General features: G+C 48.4%; 1 protein-coding gene across 1 annotated transcript; it reads right to left on the bottom strand.

Moving 5' to 3' along the window:
* NAT8L (N-acetyltransferase 8 like) lies at positions 1-26,525 on the bottom strand. Its single transcript, XM_057374052.1, has 3 exons — positions 26,128-26,525; positions 24,729-24,893; positions 1-1,288 (listed from the first exon to the last, which is right to left on the bottom strand). Exons 1-3 carry the CDS (start codon positions 26,459-26,461, stop codon positions 921-923), a joined length of 867 nt encoding a protein of 288 aa, XP_057230035.1. The 5' UTR covers positions 26,462-26,525; the 3' UTR covers positions 1-920.

Genomic DNA, 26,525 nt, shown 5'->3' with positions numbered 1-26,525 from the left:
AAAACTAAAAATAACAACAACAACAACAACAAAAAAATAAACCCTTAAAAATAAGATGAAAACAAACAAAAACCCCCAAAAGGCAGCAAAGAGAAAGTCCAACGCACATGCGGAGTCTGGCCCAGGACTGCAGGTTACGCGTGGCTACGGAACAGCGCGGGAGATGCTTAGGTTTGATCTTAACTTCACACTATGGTACAATGGGGCTCAGTTCAGCCGGTCCGAGTCTGTGCTGGCTTAGGAAGGAGGGGGAGGTGGAGCGGAGTCGTGGTTACCGGATGCACCCGGGGTCTCTCAGACATTTGGCAGAATGAGGCACATCCAAAAAAAGTGCAACACCAGTGCCGTGGCGGCAGTGCGATGTGTTTGAGTGCGTGCACGCGCTTTCCTCTTCATGCATTGTAGCAAGCGGGTTGGGGTGGAGGAGCAGGGCTTGCCCCCCACCTTTTCTCTGAAAACTATTAACCAGTAGATTACGGTAAGAGGAATGCATATTCTACTTACTGGTGCGTGAAATACTGAAAACCGCATTCAAGTAATATTTCTGCACTATTATGAATGCATCACTATGTTATCTTACACTTGGAAAAGGAGAGGGCTATGTACACCGGAGCAGTTGTACTATTTTGCAGTAAGTTTCTGTGCTTTACGGAGGTACCTGGGAAGGAGAGGCCGCCCTGCGGGGTCGCAGGACTCCCAGCACCACCACCTACAGCATGCGAGGAAGGGGCGCTGCTCGGCCGGCCCATCGAGCTGAACGGAGCAAACCAAAACATGAACATGAGGGTACAAAAACTCTAACCCAAAATTGGCAAATCAACGGTGATGAGAAATAGAAGGGTAATTTATTATTTTTAAAGGGAGAGGAGTGGGGAAAAAAATATTTTTTTTTCGTTTGGTTGGTTGGGGTTTTTTTTTTTTTATTCTTCCCGCAGCTGCAGGCGGTAGCGGTGGTAGCGGACCTGGAAAAACATTCTCTCCAGTAAAGAGCGTGTCATCCCTGGCAGGGCATAATGTTCRACGACACCCACGTGCTTGAACCCCAAGGACTCGTAGAGCTTGTGGGCTGCCATCTTCACGGCCGTGGTTCCCAGCACGACGGAGGAGTAGTTGTTGAGCATGGCGAACTCCAGCACCTTGCGGCCCAGGGCCTTGGCGATCCCTTTGCCGCGGTAGTTGGAGTCGACCGACATGCGGCGGAGCTCCACCGTGTTGTCTTCCTCGTTGCCCCGCGCCGCCACGATCCCCACCACGTTGCCGTCCAGGACGGCAACCCAGAAGCAGGAGCCTGTGGAGAGAAAGCAGCACATGTGGTCAGCGGYCACCCCAGATGGACGAGTGTCCATTGCTGAACACACAGCTGGCAGCAGGGCTTGGGGTCCCAAACCACCTGTCACACATGGGGACTAGTGACCGCCATAAASAAGGACCAAAGTCTCTTTTTCCTTGACAGTGTGAAGGGAATGTTGTTTTCCCAAGGAAAATGCCCAGAGGCTACAATCTCCTTCCATGGAGCTGTAGAGAGGACTCCCTTGAGCCTCCTCCAGGCTAAACAATCCCAGCTCCCTCAGCTGCTCCTCACAGGACTCATGCTCCAGACCCTTCACCAGGCTCATTGCCCTTCCCTGGACACTCTCCAACATCTCAACATCCTTCCTAAATTTAGGGGCCTAGGACTGGCCACAGGACTCAAGCTGTGGCCTGACCAGTTGGTTAACTACCACCCAAGAAAGCCACTGCTCAATACAGCCGCCAGCGGTGGGCACTGACAATCCTCTTGGCCAGATGAGAAGCACTGACTTTTAGTGCTCTGGAGCAACACTCCTTCATCCAGAGGAAGAGAAGCCCGTCACAGGAGAAATCCCTGGCTCAGGAAATGGCCTTCTTCCTGGGCGCTAAGCAGGAGAGAACCCGACTTGGACAGCAGCTCCATCCTCAGCACCAACCCTGCCAATCTCTCCAACCCAAATTCATGGCATGTCTCTGTAAGATCAGAGTTACACAGCCCAGGGGGGTGCTCAGGGGGGCAAAGGACCTCCCCTCCTGAAAAACCACGGGGAAACACGAGTGAGACAACTCAGAGTGCTTTGTCACTGAGGAGAGCAAAGCATGGGGTGGTGGCAGGTACCTTTGCAGCTGCTGCCTGCAGGACAAATGCACCTTGTGACTCTGTGAAACCATCCGAAAGAGATGCCCAAGGTCTTCCCTGCTTCCCTGCAGCACAGCTCAGCTTCCAGGGAAAAGCTGAGTACAAACAAGGGGTGGGGAACCGGCCCAGGTTCACCTCAGTACACCAGGCTCTTCTGCACCTTCAGAGGAATGTGCTGATGCTCACTCTTGTTCCCCCTGTGAGCAAGTCATCGTGCTGCTGCTATCTAGGCCAACAGCTAATTTTTAAAACACCAGGGCCCATCTTGGCCCATTTATCACGAGCAGTTAAGATGTCTCTGCTCTGCTGCTGCATTGACAGCATGGCTTGTTCCCTGGCRCTCACTTGGATCACAGAACATGATTTATTCAGACACGACCCCAGACGAACACCTACAAGCACCGAAACCCAACAGCAGCCCTCCCTCTGCATACAAATCGCAGGTAGAGAGCTCATTGCTGGTTTTAAACTGCTCATCACGTGTTGGCTGAGCCCAGTCCGCTCCCCAGCCATCCATCACACCTCTGGCCACACGGCAAACACACCACAACATCAGGGCCACAGTGATCCTCACACCTGTGTGCACGGCCACCGCTCTTGTGGTGTAGTCCCAAAAGAGAAGGTTCAGGAATTCCCCCGTGTTTGGGTGGGATGCTTCCCTGCAGCCCCAGTCCTGGGGCAGCCCTCAAAAGGGCCAYGAAGCAGCCATCAGCCAGTGGCCACATCTCCTTCACCCAGCCCCATGCACAGCAACTCCTCCTGGAGCTGCTTCTTTAGCAAATCTGCCTCATTTCCCCTCAAACCAGAGACACAACTCAGGTTCMTCTCAACCCGAGGTTACACAATTGCTTCCACGACTGCTTCCCACTTCTGTTCCTTATTTTCTCTTCTTAGCAAGCACCTCTTCTCTGTGCCCACCAAACCTGAGAGGCTGCTAAAGCACGCTCAGCAACACTTCCCACAGTTGTAAAATGGCACGTTTCTGGTACTTTGAGGTATTCTGAATATTTAAAACCCAAATCTGGACATTCCYGCTACAGCAGAGCCACCAAACCCTCCACATTCCCAGCCCCTCTGACCACCCTCTCCATACACCCACACCTGTCCACCCCAGCAGGGGCTGGACCCCACTGCAAGCAGCATGACAGCAAACCTGAGCTCCTTGCTGGTTTTACTTACAATTTTAAAGCTTAATTATAATGATTTTGAGTTCAACGYGAAAAGAAATAGTATCTGGCACATCTCCCAGTGTGTGTTGTGCACACAACACTTATAATTAGCCACAGACAGGACACATCTGCTCAAACAATGCGAGTTGTATTCAGCTCTCGTTGACACGAGTGCCATCATCCCCAAGATTTGTACCCAGCTGTCCTCCTCAGGTCTGTGTCTGCTCCAGGGATCACCAGCASCCAGATCCTTCAGCCTGCTAAAGACACCTCAAGTTCCCAAAGGTGGCTACAAACCCAGGAACAGCTTTCCCCCACGGGGYTGTCAGATGCCTCCTCCAGGCAGCCATGTCCCGTTCGGATGGGGATTTGCTGCTGAAAGTGTCTTGGGATCACACACGTATTGCCAACCTTGGGCTGAGACTTTCTCTCCTCCAGGAAAACCCTCCTGTTTCGCAGCAAGAATGCTGAAGGTCCTCAGATTGCTTTTTACCTAGACTCAACTGGATGACCTCTAAAGGTCCTTTCCACCCAAACTATCTGATGATTCCACGTTTTCCACAATGCTGGCCAGCTGCAGCTCCTCACCATATCCACTCTTCCAGCAGCACTTAACTCTGGAAGCACCCTGGGAAAAACACCCAGCACTGCCCCACCCCAGGGCTGGGAGAGGGTCTCCTCATCTGGACTGAGATATTGACTCAGAGAATGACTTGTTTTCACACGTTTTCATACCTAGGATCAAACAAACCCAACTTCATCTCAGCTGTCAGTAACGAGCAACAGCCTTGTTTGCAGCGCTATTATTAGCAAGAGCTGACGTTTTACTCGCTCACATGCTATCTGAAAATAATCACTGCTGCAAAGATAAACACAGACCCTGACAGCTACAACTCTGCCTGCCCTTCCAGATACTCATCTCGCAGCAGCATCTCTGTCTTTGCCGTCACCCTCATTTGCTTCCATCTCCCAACCCATTGCTATGGTCATCCAAAGCCCTTCCTGCTCACTCCAGGATCTGCTCTTCATGGATGTCTTGGATTTAAGCACAGAAGCTTCCAGAGGCACTAGCTGTTTCCAGACAAACGCCAAGCACTCTCCCCGGCTTCCTTCTGGGCTTCCAAATGGAAAAGTGAGGAGAAGCAGCCATGGAAAGCCCACGACCACCTCCCTTAGTTCACTCCACTCAGATTGCTGCCTCACCCCATCATCTTGACATCAGGAAATCACAGGCAAAAGATATAATAAAGGAAAATACTTTTTTACRATGAGGGTGGTGATGCCCTGGCACAGGCTGCCCAGAGAAGCCRTGGCTGCTCCATGCCTGGACGTGTTCAAGGACAGGTTGGACGGGGCTTTGAGCAACCTGGTCTAGGGGAAGGTGCCCCTGCCCAGGGCAGAGGGACTGAAACAAGACAGCCTTTAAAGGTCTCTTCCAACCCAAACCATTCCATAAAGAAACCCCATCTTGTGATGCACACACCTATGAAAAAGGTACAAAATRGCACATACGTGATTTTGGGCTGCTCATGCTTCACAGCAAGGTCAGATGTGGTTTTTCAGCTGAGAGCACCCTGGGCCTTAAAGTACACAAGATGGCACTGTCTTTCTGCCCTAAATTTAAGGATGATTCCCAGCTTTTGAGGACCAAAGAGGACATTCTTGTAATTCCCCCACCCATCTCTCACCGCACAGGGCTGCCCTCAGTCTCTAGGCACCGCTGCTGGCACCACATCCCGAGGATTTCCGCACCACGCTGGCCACATGTCCTGCACTCCTGCCAAGGAGGACACCCTGCAGTGCTCTGGMTGTGCCTGTAAGCCTTCTCTCCCACCCTCCCCCCACCATCAGGAGCTGCACAGCTCTCCCCCACACAGCCGACCAGGATGGATGGTGGGTGAAAATAAATTMATTTACTTTTGCTGCAAATTCTTCTACACCTTTTGATGAATAAAAGGCCGGTGGGTGGATGGGTGGAAAGACTGGAGCCAAACGCAACAGCAGAGTACTGCAACAAGGGAGGGGGACAGAGACATCAGCCTTCCCCACCAGCACGAGTCCCACATGACTGACTATTGCAGGTTCCAACAGCATTCTCAAGCCCTCAGCACTCAAGGACCATGACCCCAGGGTCCAGAATTGTGTTGCTCCGAAAAAGCAAAGCTCTGTCTTCCATGTACTTTTCAAATCCATTGTTTTCTAGAAAATTGTAGCATTCCCACGAGAGCAAGCAAAGCTTTGCTGCCCCAAAATGTCCTGAAGTCGCACTTGGGTCCTCCCYAGTGCCAGCACCCACTGAGGGTGTGAGGGCTGGGACAGGTAAAACCTGTCCCTGCTTTTCCTAGGGCTGGATAGAGGACAGAGCAGCTCCTGTGGCCACCACTGGCTGTCGGTGCTAATTTTGCATGGATGTATCCCTGTGGGAAGGAGTTTTCCTTGGAAGCTCAGCACAGGGCAAGTATGGCAATCTTGCCCAGAGGCACACCAATCTTCTCTCATTTTCTTCAGGCTTTCTTCTCATTTTCTTTCTCTCTGCTATCTGTGCAGCCAAGCTCTCACTAATTCTTAGAGGGTTATGCGTGGAACATAATTTCTAGACAGACATGCAGCTTCTCAARGCAATATCCCTTCAAGCACAGACTGTGACTTGCAGTTCTGCTTTGGCATGTCACAGCAACACAAATGTGAGCAATTCCCCCACTGGCTCAAAGCTGTCACAGGTGATGTCCCTGGAGCATCACCCAGATGAGAGGAAAGGCAGAGATGCTCGGCACTTTCCATCACCATCAGGAACCATCAGGACAGTACCAGCTCCTCTGCATCCTTACAGCACAGCCAGGAAAGYATCCTGCACAGGGAAAACATCCCTCTCCTATGTTTTTCCCCAAGGTGCTACGAAGGGCAGAAGGGGAAAAAAAAAAAAAATCCAAACACCAAAAAGCTCACAATCATTTCCGTGCTTCCCATAGGATAGCAACCATTGCCCGTGTTCCTCGCTCTCTTAATATGCCTACATAAAGGCTTGCCAAAACTGACAGGATTGCTAATCCCAGAGATCCAAATGGCCCCTGGCTCCTCCCTGTGACCCCCTGACTGCAGCACAGCCTGGTGTGGCAAAACCACACGCAAACAGTAGCACGGAGGAGACCCAACACGCTGTCACCTCACGGAGCTCCAAGTATTTGCTGTCTTTTGGTGTGATTTTGGCCAGAGCAGCAGCTCTTYGTGCCAAGCAGGGGTGGTCTGAGCAGGGCAGTACAGAGGGAATCAGGACCCAGCATGGTGCCATTTTTACCTATTCACCARCAATCTGTCAAAAAGTCCCAAAGTTCAGTGCCTGGGCTCTCCTCCTGCCAGCACTATTTATACACATCACTTCAGTGAGACAGGCTGTGCGTGGCAGCAAGTGGACAGAGTCCCCAGCCCCAAGGTGCTGTGTATTGCTGATGCTGTTTAAATTCCTGCCCTTTTAGCCTGTCTGGGTTTTGAGGAAGGAGAAGACGAACTACCCAGCACCTGAGGCAACTCTCCCTCCTCCTTCCCCTCCATGCTCAGTGAAAAACAGGGCAGAGCAGCCGAGTTACATCAGCATCAAGGGAGAAAGGAGGCTTTTCTGGGGACAGCTTGGCTGCCGTGATGTGAATGCTGCTGGCATGCTGGAGTTTGGGGCACAGACGTGGCACATCGGCTGCCACCCAGCCAGACACAGGCAGGGTGCAGGGACTAGCCAAGGACAGGCAGCAGCTGTCCCTGCCACTGACTGCAACTGCTCAGCTAGCCAGGATGGGGAGGGATTTATGGCCTGTGCTTATGAGGCATACCATTATCCTATTATCCCTCCTTATCTCCATCTTTCCCATATGTAGAGTTTCTCTCCACATTTCTAGTTTCCCTTGTGTCTCGGTTTTGAGACAATGTAGACACCTTGGCTTCAAGCGGGGCTACATGACAGCTCCCACAAGGTCTGCTAGTAACCCTAATAGTAACTTGACTTCAGTTTAAAGGCATTCCTGGAGGGATCCTACAAAATAATAGCATTTTAGAGTAGTTTGTGACTACAGAAACCGGGTGAGATACGAGAGATCCTGACTCCGACACCCCTGACATCCACAAGCATCCCTCTGCACCACACAAGGCTCAGGCATGGGGGAACAAAACATGTCAGGGACACAGGAATTATTGATGCATGAAATGAGAAATGCTGTGGGACGCCTTCCTCCCCATAAATAACTCCACATAATCTACCACTGCAGGACACATTGCCCTGGTATAAATAATTCCCTGCTGGAAGAGCACAGGGCAGTGCATCTGTATGCCGAGGGTGGGTGACACTCCTTGATTCATGGAGCGTCTGGGCAGCAGGCAATGAGGTCACCTACACAGCATGAGAAGAGATGGATCATTTGGTTCTGAGCAGCCAGTTCATCTATTTCTCCATCTACCTTCTTTTCCCTCCTTGCCACCTTTCACCTGTGCTGTTACCAAGGGCTGAAGGTACTTGCATCAACCCCAAAGCTGCTTGGGAGTTGCAAGCAGCAGGGAACCAGCAGGATGACAGTGACATCCAGAATTCCACCTGCAGCATGGCAGAGATTTGCTGCAGTTCCACGGACATTTGCCATCAGAAACACCCTGACCACAATCCTCCAGCAGTGGGTCTCAAACCACCCCAGAAGGCAGGAGTTCAGAGGTGGCCTCTGAACAGATAAACCTGAGCATGAAATGAGAGTGATGGGGTTTTGGACTRCAGGTAACAGATGTCCTGAGCATCAGGGCAAACCCCAAACTGGGTTTGTATTCAGACTGGTAACACACCAGTGCTGACAAACCTGGAGCAGTAGCACATGCTGCACAGGTGACAGCCCCACTGCAGCTTTCCCTGCACCAGGGGGTGGAAAGGGTAGTGGGGCTGCAATTTAGAGTAACAGTATGAAAACTTTAATTGGTGCCTGCTCCATGCTTTCTGATGGAGCTAGTCCATCCTCAAAAGCACCAGCTACTTTAATGCAGGTATTCCAGTTTGGGGTGCCAAAGCCCCCCAAAAACTCCTAAGGCATTGATACCTAGCTATAGCTTACTATCACCCTAGTATTATGACAGGGAAAAAGAAAAACACATTCTGCCGCAAAGGGGCATCAGGAAGTGGCCAGGTTTGGTCCTGAACAGCATCTCCTGCTGTCACTGCTGGGGACATAACCCAGCAGGCATTTCTAATCTCCTTAAAACCTTTGCTTTMAACCTCGCCCTGTTCCTGTGAAACACCTCTGTGACAGCTCCTGCCCACGCTCCCTTCTCCCAGCAAAGCTTTACGAGGTCCCAGCCTGGATGTCTGGATCAATGCAAGCTGTTAGTGGCCGYGCCCCATGTCAGCACTTCACTGGCTGATTTTACAAACAGGCTTAAGTCCCCTGGGGCCCAGAGTGTCACCACGTGTGACAGCACCGGAGGGGGTGCTCAGCAAAGCCCCAGGAAGTGCTCGGCACAGCGCAGGAGCAGGCTTTTGATGAGACAGCTAGAAATCCAGGCGATGCCGCAGATGGGATAAAGACAGCCCTTCCAGCACATTTCAGAGGSTGCTATATTAAGAAGTGTAACAGCAGGACTTTAAAATCTTCTATCAGGCTCTTTTTGCTGGCCATGCTGCACCTTGAAAAGCAAARGCTGTAATAAAGCCAGTGTATAACAACCGTTCAAGAAAAAGCTGCAGAAGCAGTTGCGGGGGATTAGAAGCAGCCTGGTTATCTGGACAGATTTAGCSTGGCCCATTGCTCTGCTCTGTGCTGCTGAAAAGAAGGACATGGCACAGTGAGAGGAGAGACAAAACCACAGAAGTGGCAATCAGGGTCTACCTGCTGCTGGGTCACCAGGGGGAAGCACAGATGGAGAAACCAGGCGGTGTCTGTGGTTGTGGCATGTGAGTGATTGTYATCGAGAAGCAAAGAATTAAACAGCTTAAAGGAGAGGATAAAGATCAGGATRTGTGCTTTTGGCCCAGCATTGTCCTCAGGGCTGACTGGATGATGAGTCCTGGTGCAATGGAGCTGCCTCAGCAAAACAGACTGGTCTGCACMAATGGACAAAACCAGAAAAAAGTGTTTAAACTACTTTCAGGATAGATGTTCCTTATGCATGCAAAACATACACTAAGCCGATCAACTGCAGAGTCAGGCCTCAAGTAAGCCTACGTTTTAGAATTCAGACTGGTTTTTAGTTAGAAATTTTAAGGAAAAAAGAAATCAAGCCCTTCTGACAGGTTTGCTAGCCTGGATCCTGCCAGCTCCAAAAGACTGATGCGACAATTAGCTCCTTGTTAGTGAAATTAGTTTACAAGATCAAATGTGCTGCTGCTTGTGTTTTAAGCCAGCTCCTTAAAAGGACATTGTTAAGGCTTGGTCCCCATCTTCTACATCAATCTTTCCCTACATGGCTTTATTGCCTTCAAAAGGTACTGAATTTGCCCTGCAGCAATTTTCACTTCCAAACATTGAAAAAACTGGAAAATCTACAATTATTGGATGTTCTAGAATTCATTACTTGCTGGCTGACTTTTACTTTATATGCTTTACTGTAAAAAGGGACTGAGCAATAACCACTGAAAGGCTTTCTTTAGCGTAGCAGCTGGCCAAGCCATAAATCAAACAGGGAAAATGGACAGAATCAATCTGATTTTCACCATCCATCACWGCTTGTCTGGTCTAAATTTAGCCAAGGCTCCCTTTATTCAACAGAYGTGTCTGCATCTACACAGGTCTTGMACCAACTGCTTCACAGCAAAGGGAGAAACTAAGGTTCATTTACTTAAGGTTAAATAATAAATGCAATTCTGAGCTGTACCAAGACTTCCAAGGAGTTTTATGCTGCTCTGAGGTAAATAACCTTTGAGATGAGTCACTCTTCAGGAGAGCCCCTCTTCTGCAAAGGAMCACAGCTAAAGCTGCAGAGCTCACTGTGAACAACTGCTCCCAGTCAGGAACAAGGCAGGTAAGATGAATTACACCCAAAATGCAGGTTCAGACTTCAGATATGGCATAATGATGCATCAGGAGAGAATAACTTATCAGTGCATGCAAGTGCTTTAAATCAAAGCCAAAAACAAGGCTGACAGGTGCCTCCCCTAAAAAGTAAAAAAGGGAGCAACTAAAAATATTTGCATATTTAGAAAGTGACAGACAAAAACCAAACAAAAAGCCCACCCAACCAAAAAAACCAAACAAACCACRTTGTGTAGAGGGTGCATATATTCAGCCAAAAGTGCTGCACAGCATGTTCAGTGCTTCTGAGCATGGTTTTAACTCCCTTAGCACGTTCTTGCTACCCTCATGAGTCTCTAAAGGAGGACTTTCCTACCAAAGTGAGCCAATGAGTGGCAATGACAAGGCAATATTGATGGAGCAGAAAACATTGACCAGAAAAATCTCAGATCCCAGGGCAGCTCCTCCACTATCCCCCCTGGGACGCTGGGAACTGACAGACAGGGACATTTTCTTCACCAAACCCTACCCAGCCAAGAGAAGCCACCACAATACTCTCCTAACACCAACAATAAACACGGCTCTGCTGCACTCAAAGCTTTTCCTTTAGCCTCTCCTCTTCTTCTTGTGGTTTCACAAGAATYCTACATTGTTGCTAACACAATAAATCAAACCTCCCCAACCTTAGCTTTTAATAATCTACAGGAGTGAAACAGCAGTCCAAAGGAGTTACATTTTCTCTGAAACCACAGTGAAAAATTCATTACTCAATATTGAGGGAGGCATCAGGAAAAAATAAAAGGTTTTGGGCAGAGATTTGGTATAAACTACAGGCTGAAGTCAGGTGGTAAATAACTTGATCTCCTTAAGTCTATTGCAAGCAATAAATATTTCCTATTTCCAGCACATCTTGAAATGGTGCTGCCCACACAACCTTCCCAGAGCACAGGCATCTATTAAGGACACCAGTTATCATCAGCTGCTACACCAAGATGAGCCCCCAAAATCCATTACAATTGATTTGGAAGAGCTCAAGAAGGGAGGAGTGAGGGTGGCTCACTACCTCTGTCCTCCCCAGCTGCTCACCAAGGGCACTGCTTTGGGCATTTCTCACTGGGATCAATCCTGTCTGACCACCAACCACAYTGTCAAACCTCTACCCCTAACCTCTGGGTTAACAGGGAAACTGGGAAAGATAATTCTAATCACAGAGAATACGGCTTGGGATGACCAAGCTCAGTACTTCCTGCCCTGCTCCCATCAAGGCAGCACGCTGTCTTTGCAGAGATGCTCGTTCTATCCTGGAAAGTGATGAAGAAAAAGCAATTTCTGTCTGCAGCATGCCAAGAAACGAGGTCTTTCCCTTCGAACAGGGTGTGACTTCTCACATCCAAGGCTAGAGGTAGCAACAGGRCTAATGCTACAGTTTGTAGCAAATCCAACTCGTGACCCATATAAATAAATGAATAAATAACTAGCAAGCATCTCTGGAAGCAAACATTCTGAGTATTCTGGACSTGCTTTTAACACCAACACACTTCTAACACTTCCCAGAGCAATGACTCTCCCTAMAACACATCAACCAGCCCATCCCATTCGGGAAGAGCAGGGAAGGAGGCACTTTCCCCACCACATCCTGAGGTGTTCCCCGGTCCTGCTGCTGCTCAATCTGACCTCCTGATAGCTGCAGGCACCTCCTGGGATCTGCACCTTCCCACACCTCCAGCCCAACCCTTCACCAGGTGGGTGGTGACTTCCAGAACCAGACAGAATCATCAGACAGGGATACCACTGCTGTCTCATCCCACTGTGTTTGTAAAGCCTGATTTTGGGTGATGCTGAACCCTTCTGAGATGGTGTCTGAGGGTCTTTAGCCCTTCTCAGGCAACTGGGCTGTTGGTACAGCTGGGGACAGTGCCAGGGGCTGCCAGGGACACTACTGCAATGAGTGTTTTCTCCTTGAAAATAGGCACAGGCCTTTTYCCAGCAGGAGAAGCCTGCCAAGGCAAACCCACCATCCCTCAGGTCCCCATGGCCATCCCACCACAGCTCCCACTGGAAATAAACACCTTTCTTGCCAGCAGCCCCCTTACTTCTCCAGGCTTACGGTGAATATTTCATCCTTGGGGTTTACAGGGATATGGAATTCCTGAGGGGCTGCTGTGTTTATCCCTAACCCAGTCAAGCAAAGCCCTGGTGTGAGGYTCCTCCAGGGTGTCCCACCTGTGTCCCATTCTGAGATAAAGGGCTCCCCCACTCCCACCTGCTGGAGCCCTGCACAGCAAGGAGGGCAAACACTGCTCCAGGGCTTCACCCCCTTCTGCCATGAGCCACAGAATCCTACAAAGATTTGGGTTGGGAGGGACGTATTAAAGATCACCCAGCTCCAATCCTCTGCCACAGGAAGGAATGTCCTTCAATAGAGCAGGGTGCAGACCCAAGCAGCCCAAGCCTCCATCACCACACATTGCTTCAGCCCTTATTTCTCAGCAAACCCGTGGCAATGTGAAGCCAGAGCCCTGCCATGGAGCAGGAAAAGCACACACCTGGATCACCACTCTTGTTAAAGCCAACACATTTCCACAGCCCTTTCCCAGCACATCAAAGCCTTGGGTATAATTCTACTGAACTCCACCAGTCCAGACTGAAACTAGCACATTTGTTTAACGTGGCAGTGCAAGAAAATCCTACATCCATAAATACATGAACATCTGTCAGGCTGGGCACAGACAACGGACCTGTTGTGGATGATGCATTAACAGAAAATGAAAATTACATGTGTAAATCTCTACATCTCTAAAACTAAAAAAGAAAAAAATAGCTCTCTGCCACACGTTCAGATTACCATGCCAGAACAATCAGACCAAAAATTTGCTACAAAAYCCTTATTCAGATCTCCTGTGAGCACCATCCATCACCACCTTACACCCCACATCCCTGTGAATGGGAATCCTTTGAGCCCCAGCCTCAATACCAGTCACAAGAGCTGGGGATTTGAAAAACACCTGTAAAATAAATCACTGGAGTGAGCAGGGAACAGGCCATGTCTCATTCCATGGGGAAGACACGTGGCAAAGGAAGGGCAGGCTGCTCAGGGCTGSTGAAAGCAGACACCTCCACGCAGTGCACCCTCAGCCTGGGCACACTCATTCACAAGGGATCTGCGGAAAGGGGGATCAGCTTACAAACAGCACTACAGCAACCAGAATGGATGCAAACCCACACAAAACTGGGCAGAACTGCAGTATTTCAAGGATCTGTTGGATTTTCCAAGGACAACACTAAACCCCCGTACCCAATGCTAAGACAGGGCAGAATGAATATAACTAAGAGCGGGTTTACAGCTACAAATCCTTTCTGATGCACCAATCTTCTCTAAAACATCATAAATTCTTCTTGCAGGCAGCTGATAGCACACACAGAAAACCCAAGGTTTACCACCATTTACGTCACAGGTCTCCTGTAAATATCCAAAGAGCACTTGGACCAGTACTGCCCCTAAGTATATGTTAAACTCCCAGCAWGAGACAAGGGATTTAAGCCCACGATTAGGTTAAAGCAAGTGCTCCAMTGAATCCTTAAGCCAAGCTGTCCCAAGAGTTCAGTCTCAGTGAATGTGGGGGGTTATGTGAAGATTTTTTTTAGAATTTTACTGAAATCCTCTTTAGCTATTTGAGTTATCCATGAAAAATGTTCCCACTTCTCAAGAATCCTTGCAGATGCTTTGATGTTTTTCAGACTACTGATGGCTTAAAAAAGCCCCGTAAAACCCGATGATGGCTTATTCCCAAACGAAAACCACTGTCCGAGAGGCACAGCTTGATGTTATCCTCTGAACACTGACAGCTTCTGAAACCCCACCAGACGTAGATTTTCATAGCCTTTAAGTGAATCTAATTGACTTTACAAGCAGCGAAAGCTTGAAAAAGTGTTTTACAAATACCCCTTTTAAACAGTCTGGACTTAAAAAAAATAAAATCTCTCATTAGCATCCYTATTATAAAATAACTTCTTCCCTGCTTGCTTTCTCTTTTTTTTCAACAGATTTCACCATTAAGGATGGAATTCCACCAAGGAGGACTTTACCAGGATGCTCACTGCTGCTCAGTAGCCACGTATGTGCTGTGCTTTTATTGCTCTGCCTCTCACCARCCATCATCTGAACTAGCACTTAGGAACGGCAGGTGCTCCAAACCAGGCTGTTTGCAAAAGCTTCTCTTTGCACTTCTACTATTTAACATTATTTTAAATTGGAAGACTACAGATTTAGGTCTTCCCTGGATTCCCACTAGAAGTGTTACACAGTGTTTCTGATGCTGTTATCTAGATCCAGGGAGGATGAACAGATTTGGCACCTCTAAAAAAAGAACAAAAAGCCCTGGTCTCAGCAAATGAAGTGGTTGGGGTTGTGGTTTTTTTTKTKKKKKTTTTTTTTTGTGTACTCTGACTGCAATAATGATTTTATATATCCTGTTAAAATGGGAAAAATCAGGTTTGTCAGAAAAGTCATAGTGGATCAACGGATACATTTGGAAATAAAGTSGGTCAGATGCTTGAAAGAAGGTGTGAGAAATCTTGTTGCTGGCAGCTCTTTTGCCTTTAGGTAAAATGTTCTCCCCCCACCACTGACATGTGGGTTTGTGCACTGACGCACTGTTTTCAGCTTAGCAGACACAATATCCTCATGCTGCTTACTTCTATTTATTTTCCCATCTTCGTTATTCTGAGTATTCTACCAAAAAAAAAAAAAAGTACTTGCACTCACCATGCAAAATATCTGAACAACTAAGAAGTAAAGTACATATATAATGAAATTAGGTAAAAGGACAAAAATTGAAAAGTTTGGTGGAAGGAAGGGGAAAATCAGAGATACAGAGGGATCCCGGGTTTGGGACCACTACCCTTGGGAAATACCAGAAATTATGAGCGAAGCAAGAACTAGACCAGACAAAAACCACTGGAGAATTCAACACAAGGATGGACAAAGAGCTGAGCAGAATTCAAAGGAATGCAAGTATTGCAGTTTGACCCAAGGCTGGAAATGTGGGATACAGAACTGTGGGATACAGAACTGTGGGACAGAGAACTGCTGTGCTAGGGCATGGAAGAGTGGGAAAAAAACAGAAAAACAACTCCTCAAGGAACCACTAGTGGCTATCAAGGTGCACTGAGCAGCTTCCCATGGCCAGACAGCTGGTCCACCACCCCCATTTCAATTAGCAKCACTAGCACAGAGCCCACGAGCTGCAACTGTAAAAAGCAAACAAACTTGCAGCACTGATGCCGGTTTCCAAGTCAAGATTGGAGCACGCTGGCAAGAGAGAGTGGGAGCAGCTTGTGTAGCAATTACTGGTGATCAAGGCTGAGTCCAGGCAAGTAGCTTATTGAAAAATGCAGCTTTTGCCAGTGCAAAATCTGTCCTGAATTCACCAAAGGTGGAAAATGAAAGGCAGAGGAAAGCCAGGCTGGCACTAATCCTGCACAGAGCTCAGGGCTCTGGCACACAGCTCAGTCCTGCCAGAATCACAGGGGGATGCCCCAGCAGCCAGGAGTTCAGAGATGGATCCCCTCAGTACCACTTCAACTCCTACACTAGCATAAAATACCTCAATATGTAATTTATACAGGGCCCAGGATGCAGGAAATCCCAGCACTGACTCAGTACAGATTTAACAGTGCCATGTAAAGAGGGACCTGCCTGAGGGGTAACAAACCCTGACCGTATCATGGCGCCATCGTAATCAGTATTTTTTAACTATACACTTGGATCTGACCTGTGCTTCTTAAGGAAATCTGTAACAGAGCCAGCCATTCTGTTTTGGGCTGAGAAAAGCATTACACCCCCCACTAAACACAGATCCTTGCTTCATCATAGTGAAAAAACAGAGAGAGAGTAGTAAATCAACTTTGTTTGGACCAAAACTACCCTCTCTTTTACTTTTTTCCTGAACTGAAAAATCATTTTCTCACAAAACCTCTGGTTTTCGGTGTTGCTGCTTGGATAAGTTCTAGAAACAACACATGAATTTTAAGTGACAAACATTACTTGCAAGTTTTGAGCAGGACACATTGATGTGGGACTAATGCCTTGTATTATTCCATTAGTGTTTACACTGTAGCAAATCCCATTCTAAATAACAATATCTCATGCAACCACTTAAAAATACAACTGTAATACATGCTTCCCATTACCAATTTTGAAATGTCTCCTTTCACTCACAGAATCTCATTTTAAAGCAGAAGCCYAGCTTGGCAATAAGCCCTGGGAATCCCAGGTCTGCATTTTAGATTTATCCTGTAAGAAATACATTTTTTGAATGAAGCACTCTTCAAACAGTTATAGAAGACAATTAATGATACCATATAAGCTGTCATAAATTGTTAATTGATTGCTAGGGTCCAACAGGTCAATAGATGACTCAAAAGAATGGCTCAAAGCCATCTGTAACAGACACCACAGCTCGTACCTGGCTCTGACCAGACTACTAGGAACTAATTTTTGATGCACCCTTAATAAAGGACATGGGGCTTCAGGGTGATTCCATGTGGCCCCCTTACCAAAACTCAAAAACCCCAAAACTGATAAACAACAAAAAAAAGAAACCCAAACCCTATTATTTAGTTGCAAGGAATATATTTGTCAACAGAAACTAGGTAAGACACATGCTGCTATCTTTGGATTTTCTTTAAGATTCCTTTCATTAGCCACCTGTCAGGATAGCAAAACGATGCCTCAGCTTTCTACAGAATGCAAAAGAAAATGAAAGGGAAAAAGAAAATCTAAAAATACGCTTTGAAGCTCCGTGTTTCGCTGATGCAGAAAGGAACAACAAAGGCTCACAGATCCCTCAGCTCATCACAGAACCAGATACCAGCAAAACACTCGAGGTCTCTCTTTTTGCTGTAGTCTGGAAGGCAGTAGCATCAAGCATGTGATTATTTGTAACAGATCCCCAGCACTGCATTACCAAAATAAAACCACGCGCTCTGCAACACACCAGCAAACAACACTGTGAGCTCCTGGAGTCCCAGAGGGGTTCACGGCCACCCCAAAAGTTGTTCCCATCCTGAGGAATTAAATATAACCTGCCTAAATCAAGATCTAAGCCTAGAGAAGGAATTTCAGATATCCACTAGGAAATTTGGGGAGATTTTGAATGGTTTGCCTTCTTGAAAAATCAGGCCATGCCTTTAGACTTTTATATAAAACCAAGTTTTTTCAATATATTTAGAGGTCTTCAAGCAGGGAGCAATCCCCAATGGCAATTTCTGGAGTATTAAGGCCACTGGCGGTGCACACTGAGAGGAAACAACATGACCACAGACACTCTTGGGTATTCCTAAGAGGCTGAATGTAATAAATAAACATGATAATGTGAGAATAAGGTTTTTTAGTTCACGTTCCCACAGCCAAAATTCAGTGTCAGTAGAGGTTTAAAGCTTTGCATCTTTAAAACTCTTGCCACTAGTCAGATATCCAACACAGAGCCTAAATTTAGGCTATTATGAAATCTTAACCTAAACAGACTTTTGGGCAATTGTTTCAAATCTTGGCCATTCCCAAGAAAGCAAGAGAAAGAAGAGCTGCTGAAAATGCTTMGTAAGTGTAATCAATCTGTATTTAAACTTGTGAATAAAATTCTGGAGTCAGAACCTTTTTCACTTTATTCACTAAGACAGTCCAGAGAAATTGCACACAATCATGCCAGAAAACATCCAACACTGGAGAAAACATTAAAAAAACTACTCAAAGTGACAAAAAAAGSCAGAACACCTGATGCCCCTACCTCCTTCATGTTTGTTAGTCCCAGCGTGGCTTGCTTGCTGGTCTTGAGAAGTTAACTGTGCCTAAAAAAACTACTGATGTTCAATTTACACAACTGRTTACCTCCTGTACTGAAGATTAATGACCAGCACTGGCATGCACTGAGGATTTTAAATATCTGCAGGTTGAGCTTATGTTTAGCAGCATCACATCCACACAGCTGTGGCTACAACTCAAACAACACTGCATTAACTGATGGTGATGTCCATGAGGGACTKACTACTTTTAGAGAGAATTCTTGAACACAGAGGGGGAAAAAAGAAAAAGTCATATTACTCTGCAAAATTTACTATAAAACCTATTTTCATCCAATTTTGATATGGGACCATGCCAAACTCGTGGATCCAAAGGGAGAGCTATTTTTATCTTACGGATAYGCACATTAAGTAATGGGTTTGTTGCATATGTTCCTGCTCCTGTGATAAATAAATAGGAAAGTGGGAGGCTGCAGCAGCTTGTCCATAAACATGCTTATTCCACTGGCTGTGGATGACACAACCCTGAACCCACAGACTGATCCCCTCATCTGGCAACTCCAGTTTTTCCTATGTTGGCCTTGTCTGACAGCATCACGCTTCTATTCTGTACTACCCCAACCCCCCAAAAATGGAAAAAAAAAATATTTTGTTGGGTAGAAAGACCCTGAAGGCACTCCAGTGGGTTGAGCAGAGCAGGCCCACATGGCTCAGCACTGCAAGGGACACAAGCTGTGTCACCTCCCAGCCTAGCCAGCTCTTATCAGCAGGGCTGCAGGGCTGGGCTGGGGCTCCTGGATCGTGCTTGCTGCAGGAGCAGGACAGCCCTTGGTCCACTCTGGAATGCAGGGTGGGGGCAGGAGCTGCTGCCAGCAGTGCTTTGCCTGCCTCACTGTGCCCACACTCCGGGGCTGCCTCCAGGTGGAAAAGCCAAGGCTCCAGCACAGTGAAATGAGGCAGCCACGAGTGATGGAGTGCCAGAGTCAGATGAAGTGGGTTTTGGGAGCTGACCCAACTTTAAAGACATTTTACATTATTAAAATAAAACCAAAATATTTCAGACCGTTAMTAAAGCTGGACAAAGCGCATCCCTAACACTTGGAAACATGAGTTGTTTTTCATTTTGCTTCCCAAAAAACTCTGCACTGGCAAKGAGATGCCAAACCAGGCAGCTCCCATGCTGCTAAGTTGTAGAAATCCAAAAGCAACAGTAGGAATTGCTGAGCTGAAGAATCTCTGACAGTCCCACTCGCAGGACATCAGCTCTGGAAATACTTTCTGACCAAATATTTCCCACTATAAAGTATACAAAAGGTCCATAATCCTAATCTTGTAGGATCTCCCTGCTATGGAGATCGAATCCTGGGAAGCGCACTCATGGAATTGCAGAGATGTCAGCAGACAGGCTCACAGGACAGACCCTCCTCTGCCCCAGGAGACCCAACTTCRGCTCCCAGCAGTGATAGGAATTGCAGAGCTGGGAAACACCCAGGTGGAGATAAGGACACAGCCTCTCCCATGCAGAACTCTTCACCACTCTACCCCACACGTGGGAGAGGTACACATGAAAATCCCAATACAGGACAGACAACTCAGGCATTTGGCAGATACATGGGTCAGGGCACTGCATAAGACAGCAAGAAATGCTGGAAAAATAGSGATGCTTCAGATTCTTGGGCACCAGGAGTAGGGCAGGGCTCTCCAAAAACACATTCCTCCACTGAGAAGCAGCAGCCCTGAGCCCTCTCCCAGCATCAGGTAACTAAGCCCTTTCTTTGCAAAGCAAGAGCTGCTCTATTCTTTCCAAACAATGTTATCATTTGGCAGCTTCACTCCTGCTTATCTGGCAGCTTGAACATTATMCAGAATGTGGAAGAACTGGGCTCTGTGGCCACCCCTCTGCCCCGGGGCTCAGTGGGGAGAAATACCCCYCACCCCCTCTCCTTGTGTCTTTGGAAGGCTTTAGGTAGGATACAGCAAACACAGCTCTGGGGCTGAGGATCTCCTCCCAAGACAGACCTCTCTATTTTCCCTGCACCCCAAAAGTCATTGGTGGTCAGCTCAGAGCCACCCTAAGGCTTAGCATTTATGGAGCAGAGGTAGCAGGAGCCACACGGTTCACAACCAGCTGTTCACCCTGCAAACATCACCCAGAGGGGTCAAACCCACCGCCGACAGGCCTGATGCACGGCACAAATCCTTGTTACCCAGACAAACACCTCGCKGCAGGCAAGGGACACCTCAAAAGATAGAGGCAGCAAACAGGGTTTAACCTCGACACAACCCAACTCCAGACCCACCTTGACTGGTGTCCTGCTGACACAAGGACATGATGGCAGAACCTCTGCCAAGAAGGGCAGCACACCCCTCATGTCAGCTCAGCTGAAGAATGTGCCACCCAAGAGCAGCAGAAAGGGGACCCTGACAAGCCACCCCCCACAGCCCCTCTTCTTAGGCCGTCCCCGAGAGGTTGGGGTACCTGTGCAGGCTCTTCATGGGCACCCTCATGTACAGGGGACTACGTGCGACAGGACAGGGAGGCTCTGCTCACTCCTGGATGGAGCCAGGAGAGCCAAGCACCATTCCTCTCCCAGTATGAAGCAACCAGTGGCACCCACGGGGCGAGAACCGGAGCAGCGGTGAGCACGGTGAGGTTAACGCGACCCGACACCTCCCGCACAACCACACTGTGCCTTCGGCTGCTGCACCACRCCAGGCACACACCATCAACACCCCAACACATCCTGCAGCTCKCCAGGCTGCCCACCTGCACTGTCTGTCCATCCTCCCCAGCAGCACTGGGCACTGCCATGCAGCCACCAAGATTGTCACCAGTACCCAAAACCCTGACAAAGGCCAGCTGCCACCACCATGACAGGTATGCACAGCCATCAGCAAACAGGACAGCCAGCAACGGGCGGAAACTCTTCAAACAACCACAGCAAGACATGGAAATTCATCAGCCAAAGCCCCAGCTCCACTCGCTTTGGGGAGCAGCAGTTTTGCATCAAACACAAGGAGTTTTGGTTYCCATAAGCTCTCCAGCAGAGACCTCAGCCTCACAAGAATCTCTCTAGCACACCAACCACYGCAAAAAAACATATAGCACAACCAAATGGGACAGAAGCTTGAAGAGACACTTTAAAATTGATTAGTCATCAAAATCATCAGACCATAAAAGAAGCTCCAGCTGTGCTCATCTTTTTTGTATGGATAAATGCAAGAGGCAGGGCTCTACTTAAAATTAATTTTGTTTTTGGTTGGTTTTGGTTGGTTTTTTTTTGTTGACTAGAGCCAGTTACTCTAATTGACAATTAAGCCCATCATCCAATTCCTTCCTTTTTCAGCACCCCTGCCATCTTTTTTCATAGCCTTTGAAGAAGGAAAAAAAGAAAAGTAAATTCCAATAAATGCTATTTTAAAATGAAAAATGCAAGTTTAYAAAGAGCTCAGGAAGGTGTTTGAGCCATTCAACCTTCTGTTTTAAGAACCCAGCATGGACTCAACACAAACAATTCCTTTCACATTGAAAGCAATTTCAAGTCACACTGCTGTGTGCAAGCTCCAAGTTAAGCACTGGCCCAAACRTTCTGCCAGACCCTTGGCGCAAGTGTAGGAGGGCAAGAGAAAATAAARATTTAAAATTTGGCTAGTGTACTTCTGCAAAATCACTGTCAGCATGTATTTTTCAGTTCAAACAAAACCCAGCAGAACAAAATTCAAACAATAACTTGGAGGCAAGAGGCTGAAAAAAAAAATGCAGAAGAAAAACCCATATGGTGTAACTCATAGAATTGTTCAACACTAATCATTAACCTAAGTGCTCATGGTATCCCATGGCAAACTGGGTCTTTTTGCTTGGTTATAAAACTGACTCACAGCTTTTGTGGATGCTTTCACAAAACCACAAAGAATGATCTATTTTAATAGTTAAAATATCTCCTCACTGTAGATGCCTGCTGTAGCAGAGGGTATTTGCTGTAGATGCCTCTACAACAGGACCCCAGCCCTGGGCACCACAGAAAACCAACTGCAAACAACACGCTTTTGTGCCTGAGTATCTTGGATTCCAAGGGCAAAAACCTCAGCAAAGCCACAATCAACATTTTAATCAAAGACCTTCAGACCATGTCCCAATTCTACCTTTACATTCATCACCCTAAGAAAGAGGAATTCACTACAAAAATGCTCTCTTCCTCTTTTTTCCACGTCAGGAAAATAATATTCAAGGAAAACATGGATTCTCTAAAGGAGCAGGAAGTTGCCTGGTCATACTCCCAGGCCAAGCTGCAGTTATATCAGGTTGGGTTTAACTTGTCTAGACAAGCTYTGACCATCTCCAACCTCTCTGGGACCCTGTCCCCACACCCCATTACTCTTGCTGTGACCAGTTTGTSTCTCAACACCTCACTGAGAAAGCTCTCACAAATATCTCAGCTGCAGCACTGCAGTGAGCCCTTCTCATTCCCASTGCAATCATTTCTGCCTGGGTGCTAATTTGTAAACCAGGCAAATAAAAGACAAACTTGGGGCTTGAATTTGTTTTATTGCCATTGTTCTGTCCTTTGGGTGGGACRGGCTAGGCCAGTGTGGCACACTGCCGCCTTTCTCCAGATGTTCAGCCAGCCTGCCTTCAAAGCACACAAAACTCCGAAATTTTCTAGGATGACAGTAYTTATACTGCTGTCCTACAGGAAAAAAAAAAATCCACCAACTGCATTTGTGGAGGGAAGAGGAGCAAACCACTGTATCTATGCCTTGTGAACAGCTACACCAAATAGCAGTAGATGGATTCATAGCACAGGGGTAGTGCTGGTCCCAATGCACAAACACCCTTCTTCCCCCGGCCCCAAAGCCCCTCTGGTCTCTTATCCAATTATGATCCCAGCCACATTGCTAATGCCACTATCATAAAGAACCTTTAACAAGCACCAACAATACCATAAATCTGCTTTTTATGGCATGGCAGAGGCCTAATTACATGATTAGATTCTGTCAAAAATTAAAGCACACACGCTTGCTCTAACATTGCAATTAGCCCTTTCAGGTACCAGATAAAAGCAATGCTAACATTTCAAAGACATGTTGGCAACACAGCTGAACCAGATTACATGACTAACCCTAAACAAATCCAGGACACTACTCTGAGTCCCTTTCCTTTATTTTCTGTGTCTGCTAATGTTATAAATATAGGCACTGTGTTCCCTACTTTAAATGGTGACCACGCAAGTCCCAAGCATGAACAAGCAAAGCAGCTCAAACACCTATTAACTCCATATTACGTGTTCTTATTCTGCTTGAATCTTCAGGCATTTTCTACAGCATAATACTGTGCTGGCCTCACTACAGAGGTCCAGAAATGTTTTGCTACGAACATTTTTATTTCTGTGAAATCGCCTTTAATGAAGGTTTTTTAATATAAGTCGCACACCACTTAATTTTGACAAAAACAAGCCCTGTAAATCAAACACACCCTGCATGTAAGATAGGACAAGATCTGTGTAAGATACGGACTCGGACGGGAAAGGAAATCTAAACTAAGATAACCAATGATYTTCGTAAGAGGAGCAACACTTTAGCAAAATGTAACATTGCATATTAGAAGTGAGGGAAGGTTTGTGGCTATGGTGCTTCCTAGCAGTTCTCTAGAAGTGCCCAGGGAAAGGTTGGTCACACCTGGGCAACAGGAATGATACAGCAAATGATACAGCAAAAACATGGTCACATGGAAAAACAACACAGTAGGTAGCCAAGAAGAGAGCAGGTACCCCAAGAAGGTGGCACAGTGGCATCACCTTGTTCTTCCAGCTCACCACGAGCACTCTGCGACCACCAAAAGAAAACCTCAAACCCCAAGTGACTGCCCAGGCATCCCCCTGCTCAGGTCCTCAACATGGATGTGTGCCTACAAAAAGGGAAATAGCACCTGACAGGTTCTAAAGGAACCTTTTATTTTTTTTTTTATGACTTAAGTTATCTTTCACAGCTTAACAGGGTTAATATTATCATTAGGTACTGTATTTTAAATTATAACAAAGGGATGAACCCATATTATGACAAGCTTATGTAGCAGCAGCCCTTTACATACCTGATCTGTGCCWCTTCCAAAATACCTGCATTAAGGAATGTTCTTGAATGACATGAGAAAATGGGCTCAGTAGCTAAAATGGGCTCCTCTGAGCATTTGGGCTAAAAGGCCTTTCATCTCCCTCTCTTTCTGCTGTCAGAGCTAATACCAAATGCATGGAGCAAAGAAATTCCAAGCTCAAGCTATAAGAGCTGGGGTGGACCGAGGCTGCAGGGAATAACCCGCATCCTGCAGCCTCAGTGTCCCCAAGCACTCACAGCCCGGTCYTTGGGGCAGCACCGCGCTCGAGGGGCAGACAGAGGGCTGCTGAAGATGACTAGGCACTTGGGGGAGGGGGAGTAATGAAAAAAAAAATAAAACAGCAAAAAAGCCCCAAACCAAACCAAAACCAGAGATGGCTTTGTGCCTGGTGTGGCTAAAGAGCTGCATTCTGGCGACTTTTGAGTTTGCTCAGTGCTGCTGACAGGAGGAAAAGGTGCCAGCAGCAGGGAGCAGCCATGTTCCCCAGCAGGCTGGGGGAAGGAAGGCTCCCTCAGGGAATTCGTACTCACCTGGCGGTTTCATGTAATATTGCTCAATATCGGACATGTCCGTGTGCAGCGCACAATCGAGATAGTGCAGGATAACTTTTCTACTGAAGTAGTACCTCATGCCCATCAGAAAGATGGGCAAACAGCAGGTCAGCAGGAAGGACTTGGTCACAACAAAGCACATTACTATGGAGATAAGGAAGAGAAATAAACGACACCTGTCAGAAAAGAGAATTTAGTGTTGATTTCGGAACACAAACTCATTATAAAAATAAATCAATAAACCAAGCACAGTCAAAATACACATTTGCAGTGCACACACCGTTCACGCTCTCGTGATTATGGTGTTAAGGGATGGCGTATCGCGACGAGACAACCCGGAGAAGTTTATGAGGTCCTGAAGGAGCCGGTGGGGGAGATGCCGCCACGCCGCAGCAGGACCCACCGAGCCCCTCCGCAGCAGCGCCGGGGGGACCCCGAGGGCCCCGCACACCCCAGGCCCCTTCGCTGTSCCCGGTGAGGCCGGAACGCGGCCGGGCGGAGGAGCCGCGCTGCGGGCACCGCTCCGCAGCCATGTGTTCGCCACTGCGGCAGTGCTATTTCCATCAGCACCGATTCCCAGGGCAGCCACCCTGCCCGCTCCCGTCCTGGGGGGCTTCTGCGGGTGTCCCTGCGACGGCGGCTCTCTCCGGCACGGCCCAGGGCCACCGGCTGAGTCCCCCTGCTCCCCAGTGCCTGCYGGGGGTGCCCCTCTATCGCGGGGTCCCGTCCTCCCGGTGTCTGGGACACGGGGTGCGAGGCGCCCGCAGCCACCAAGGGCAGGAGAGCACCCCAAAGGCCGCTCGGGCCGGGGGGGAGCGCTGTTAATTATCGGCACGGGGGGAAGGGGACACCTCGCAAGCGCTATTTCTGGGCACTTCACTCAGGGAGGTGAGGGACCCCCAGCTCGGTCCTGCTGCAGGGGGTACCCTCCTCACGCCGGGGGGGTTTTGGGGGACGCTTACCGGCGGGCCCGGCTGTCTCCAGGCAACGCCGRCACGCCGTGCCCCCCCTCCCCGGGCTGCGCGGGGGCGGCCAGTGCGCGGTGCGCTCCGCTCCCCTCCGCGCACCCCCGAGCCCGGCAATCASCAGAAGGACGACTCTACCCTCACCCCCGCGGCGACCTGCCCTTCACGGCTCCCCTCCCCGGACACCCGCGCAGGGTCGCGCACCCCCGGCGGCGCACGGCTCCCCCTCCCAGCCCGCCTGCCCCCGCCGCAGCGCTGCGGCTCCGCGGCCGCTCCGCACGATGCTGCGGCGCTCCCCGGCCGCACCGCGCCCGCGGGTCCCCGGCGCCTCCCGCTTCTCCGACCATTTTGTGAAGACCCACAACGGCGAATAAACCCGGCGCCCYCCGCCCCAAAGGGGAGAGGATACTCACCCGCCAGTAGCCCGTAGAGCAGCTGAGTGAGGGGCTGCTGCTTCAGCCCCCTGAACGCCGTGTTGGGGATCCGCTCCATGATCCCCTCGTAAAAGATGCGGCGCACCACCTCCTGTTCGGAGGGGTGGAATTCGCGGATATAGACATTGTCGCGCCTGGGGTCTTCTTTTGGTGGGGTRAGGGGAGGTGGGGGTGAGGGAGGTGAGCCCGCCAAAGAGGGCCACATCTGTGAGGAGGAAACAATGATTGTATCTTTTTTGGATCCCGGGATTGATTCATGATCTTCCGCCACAATCTTGGTCTCACAAACCATCTTGGGAGACAGACAATGCATGCAAACCGGCCGCGGGGAGGGGGCGAGGAGAAAAACGGGAAGGGAGAGGTGTCAGAAAATTAAC

Source organism: Malurus melanocephalus, unplaced genomic scaffold, assembly GCF_030028575.1.
Source record: "Malurus melanocephalus ecotype Western Australia unplaced genomic scaffold, MMel_1.1 scaffold_214, whole genome shotgun sequence".
Lineage (NCBI taxonomy): Eukaryota > Metazoa > Chordata > Aves > Passeriformes > Maluridae > Malurus > Malurus melanocephalus.
This window is presented reverse-complemented; position numbering and strand designations above follow the sequence as displayed.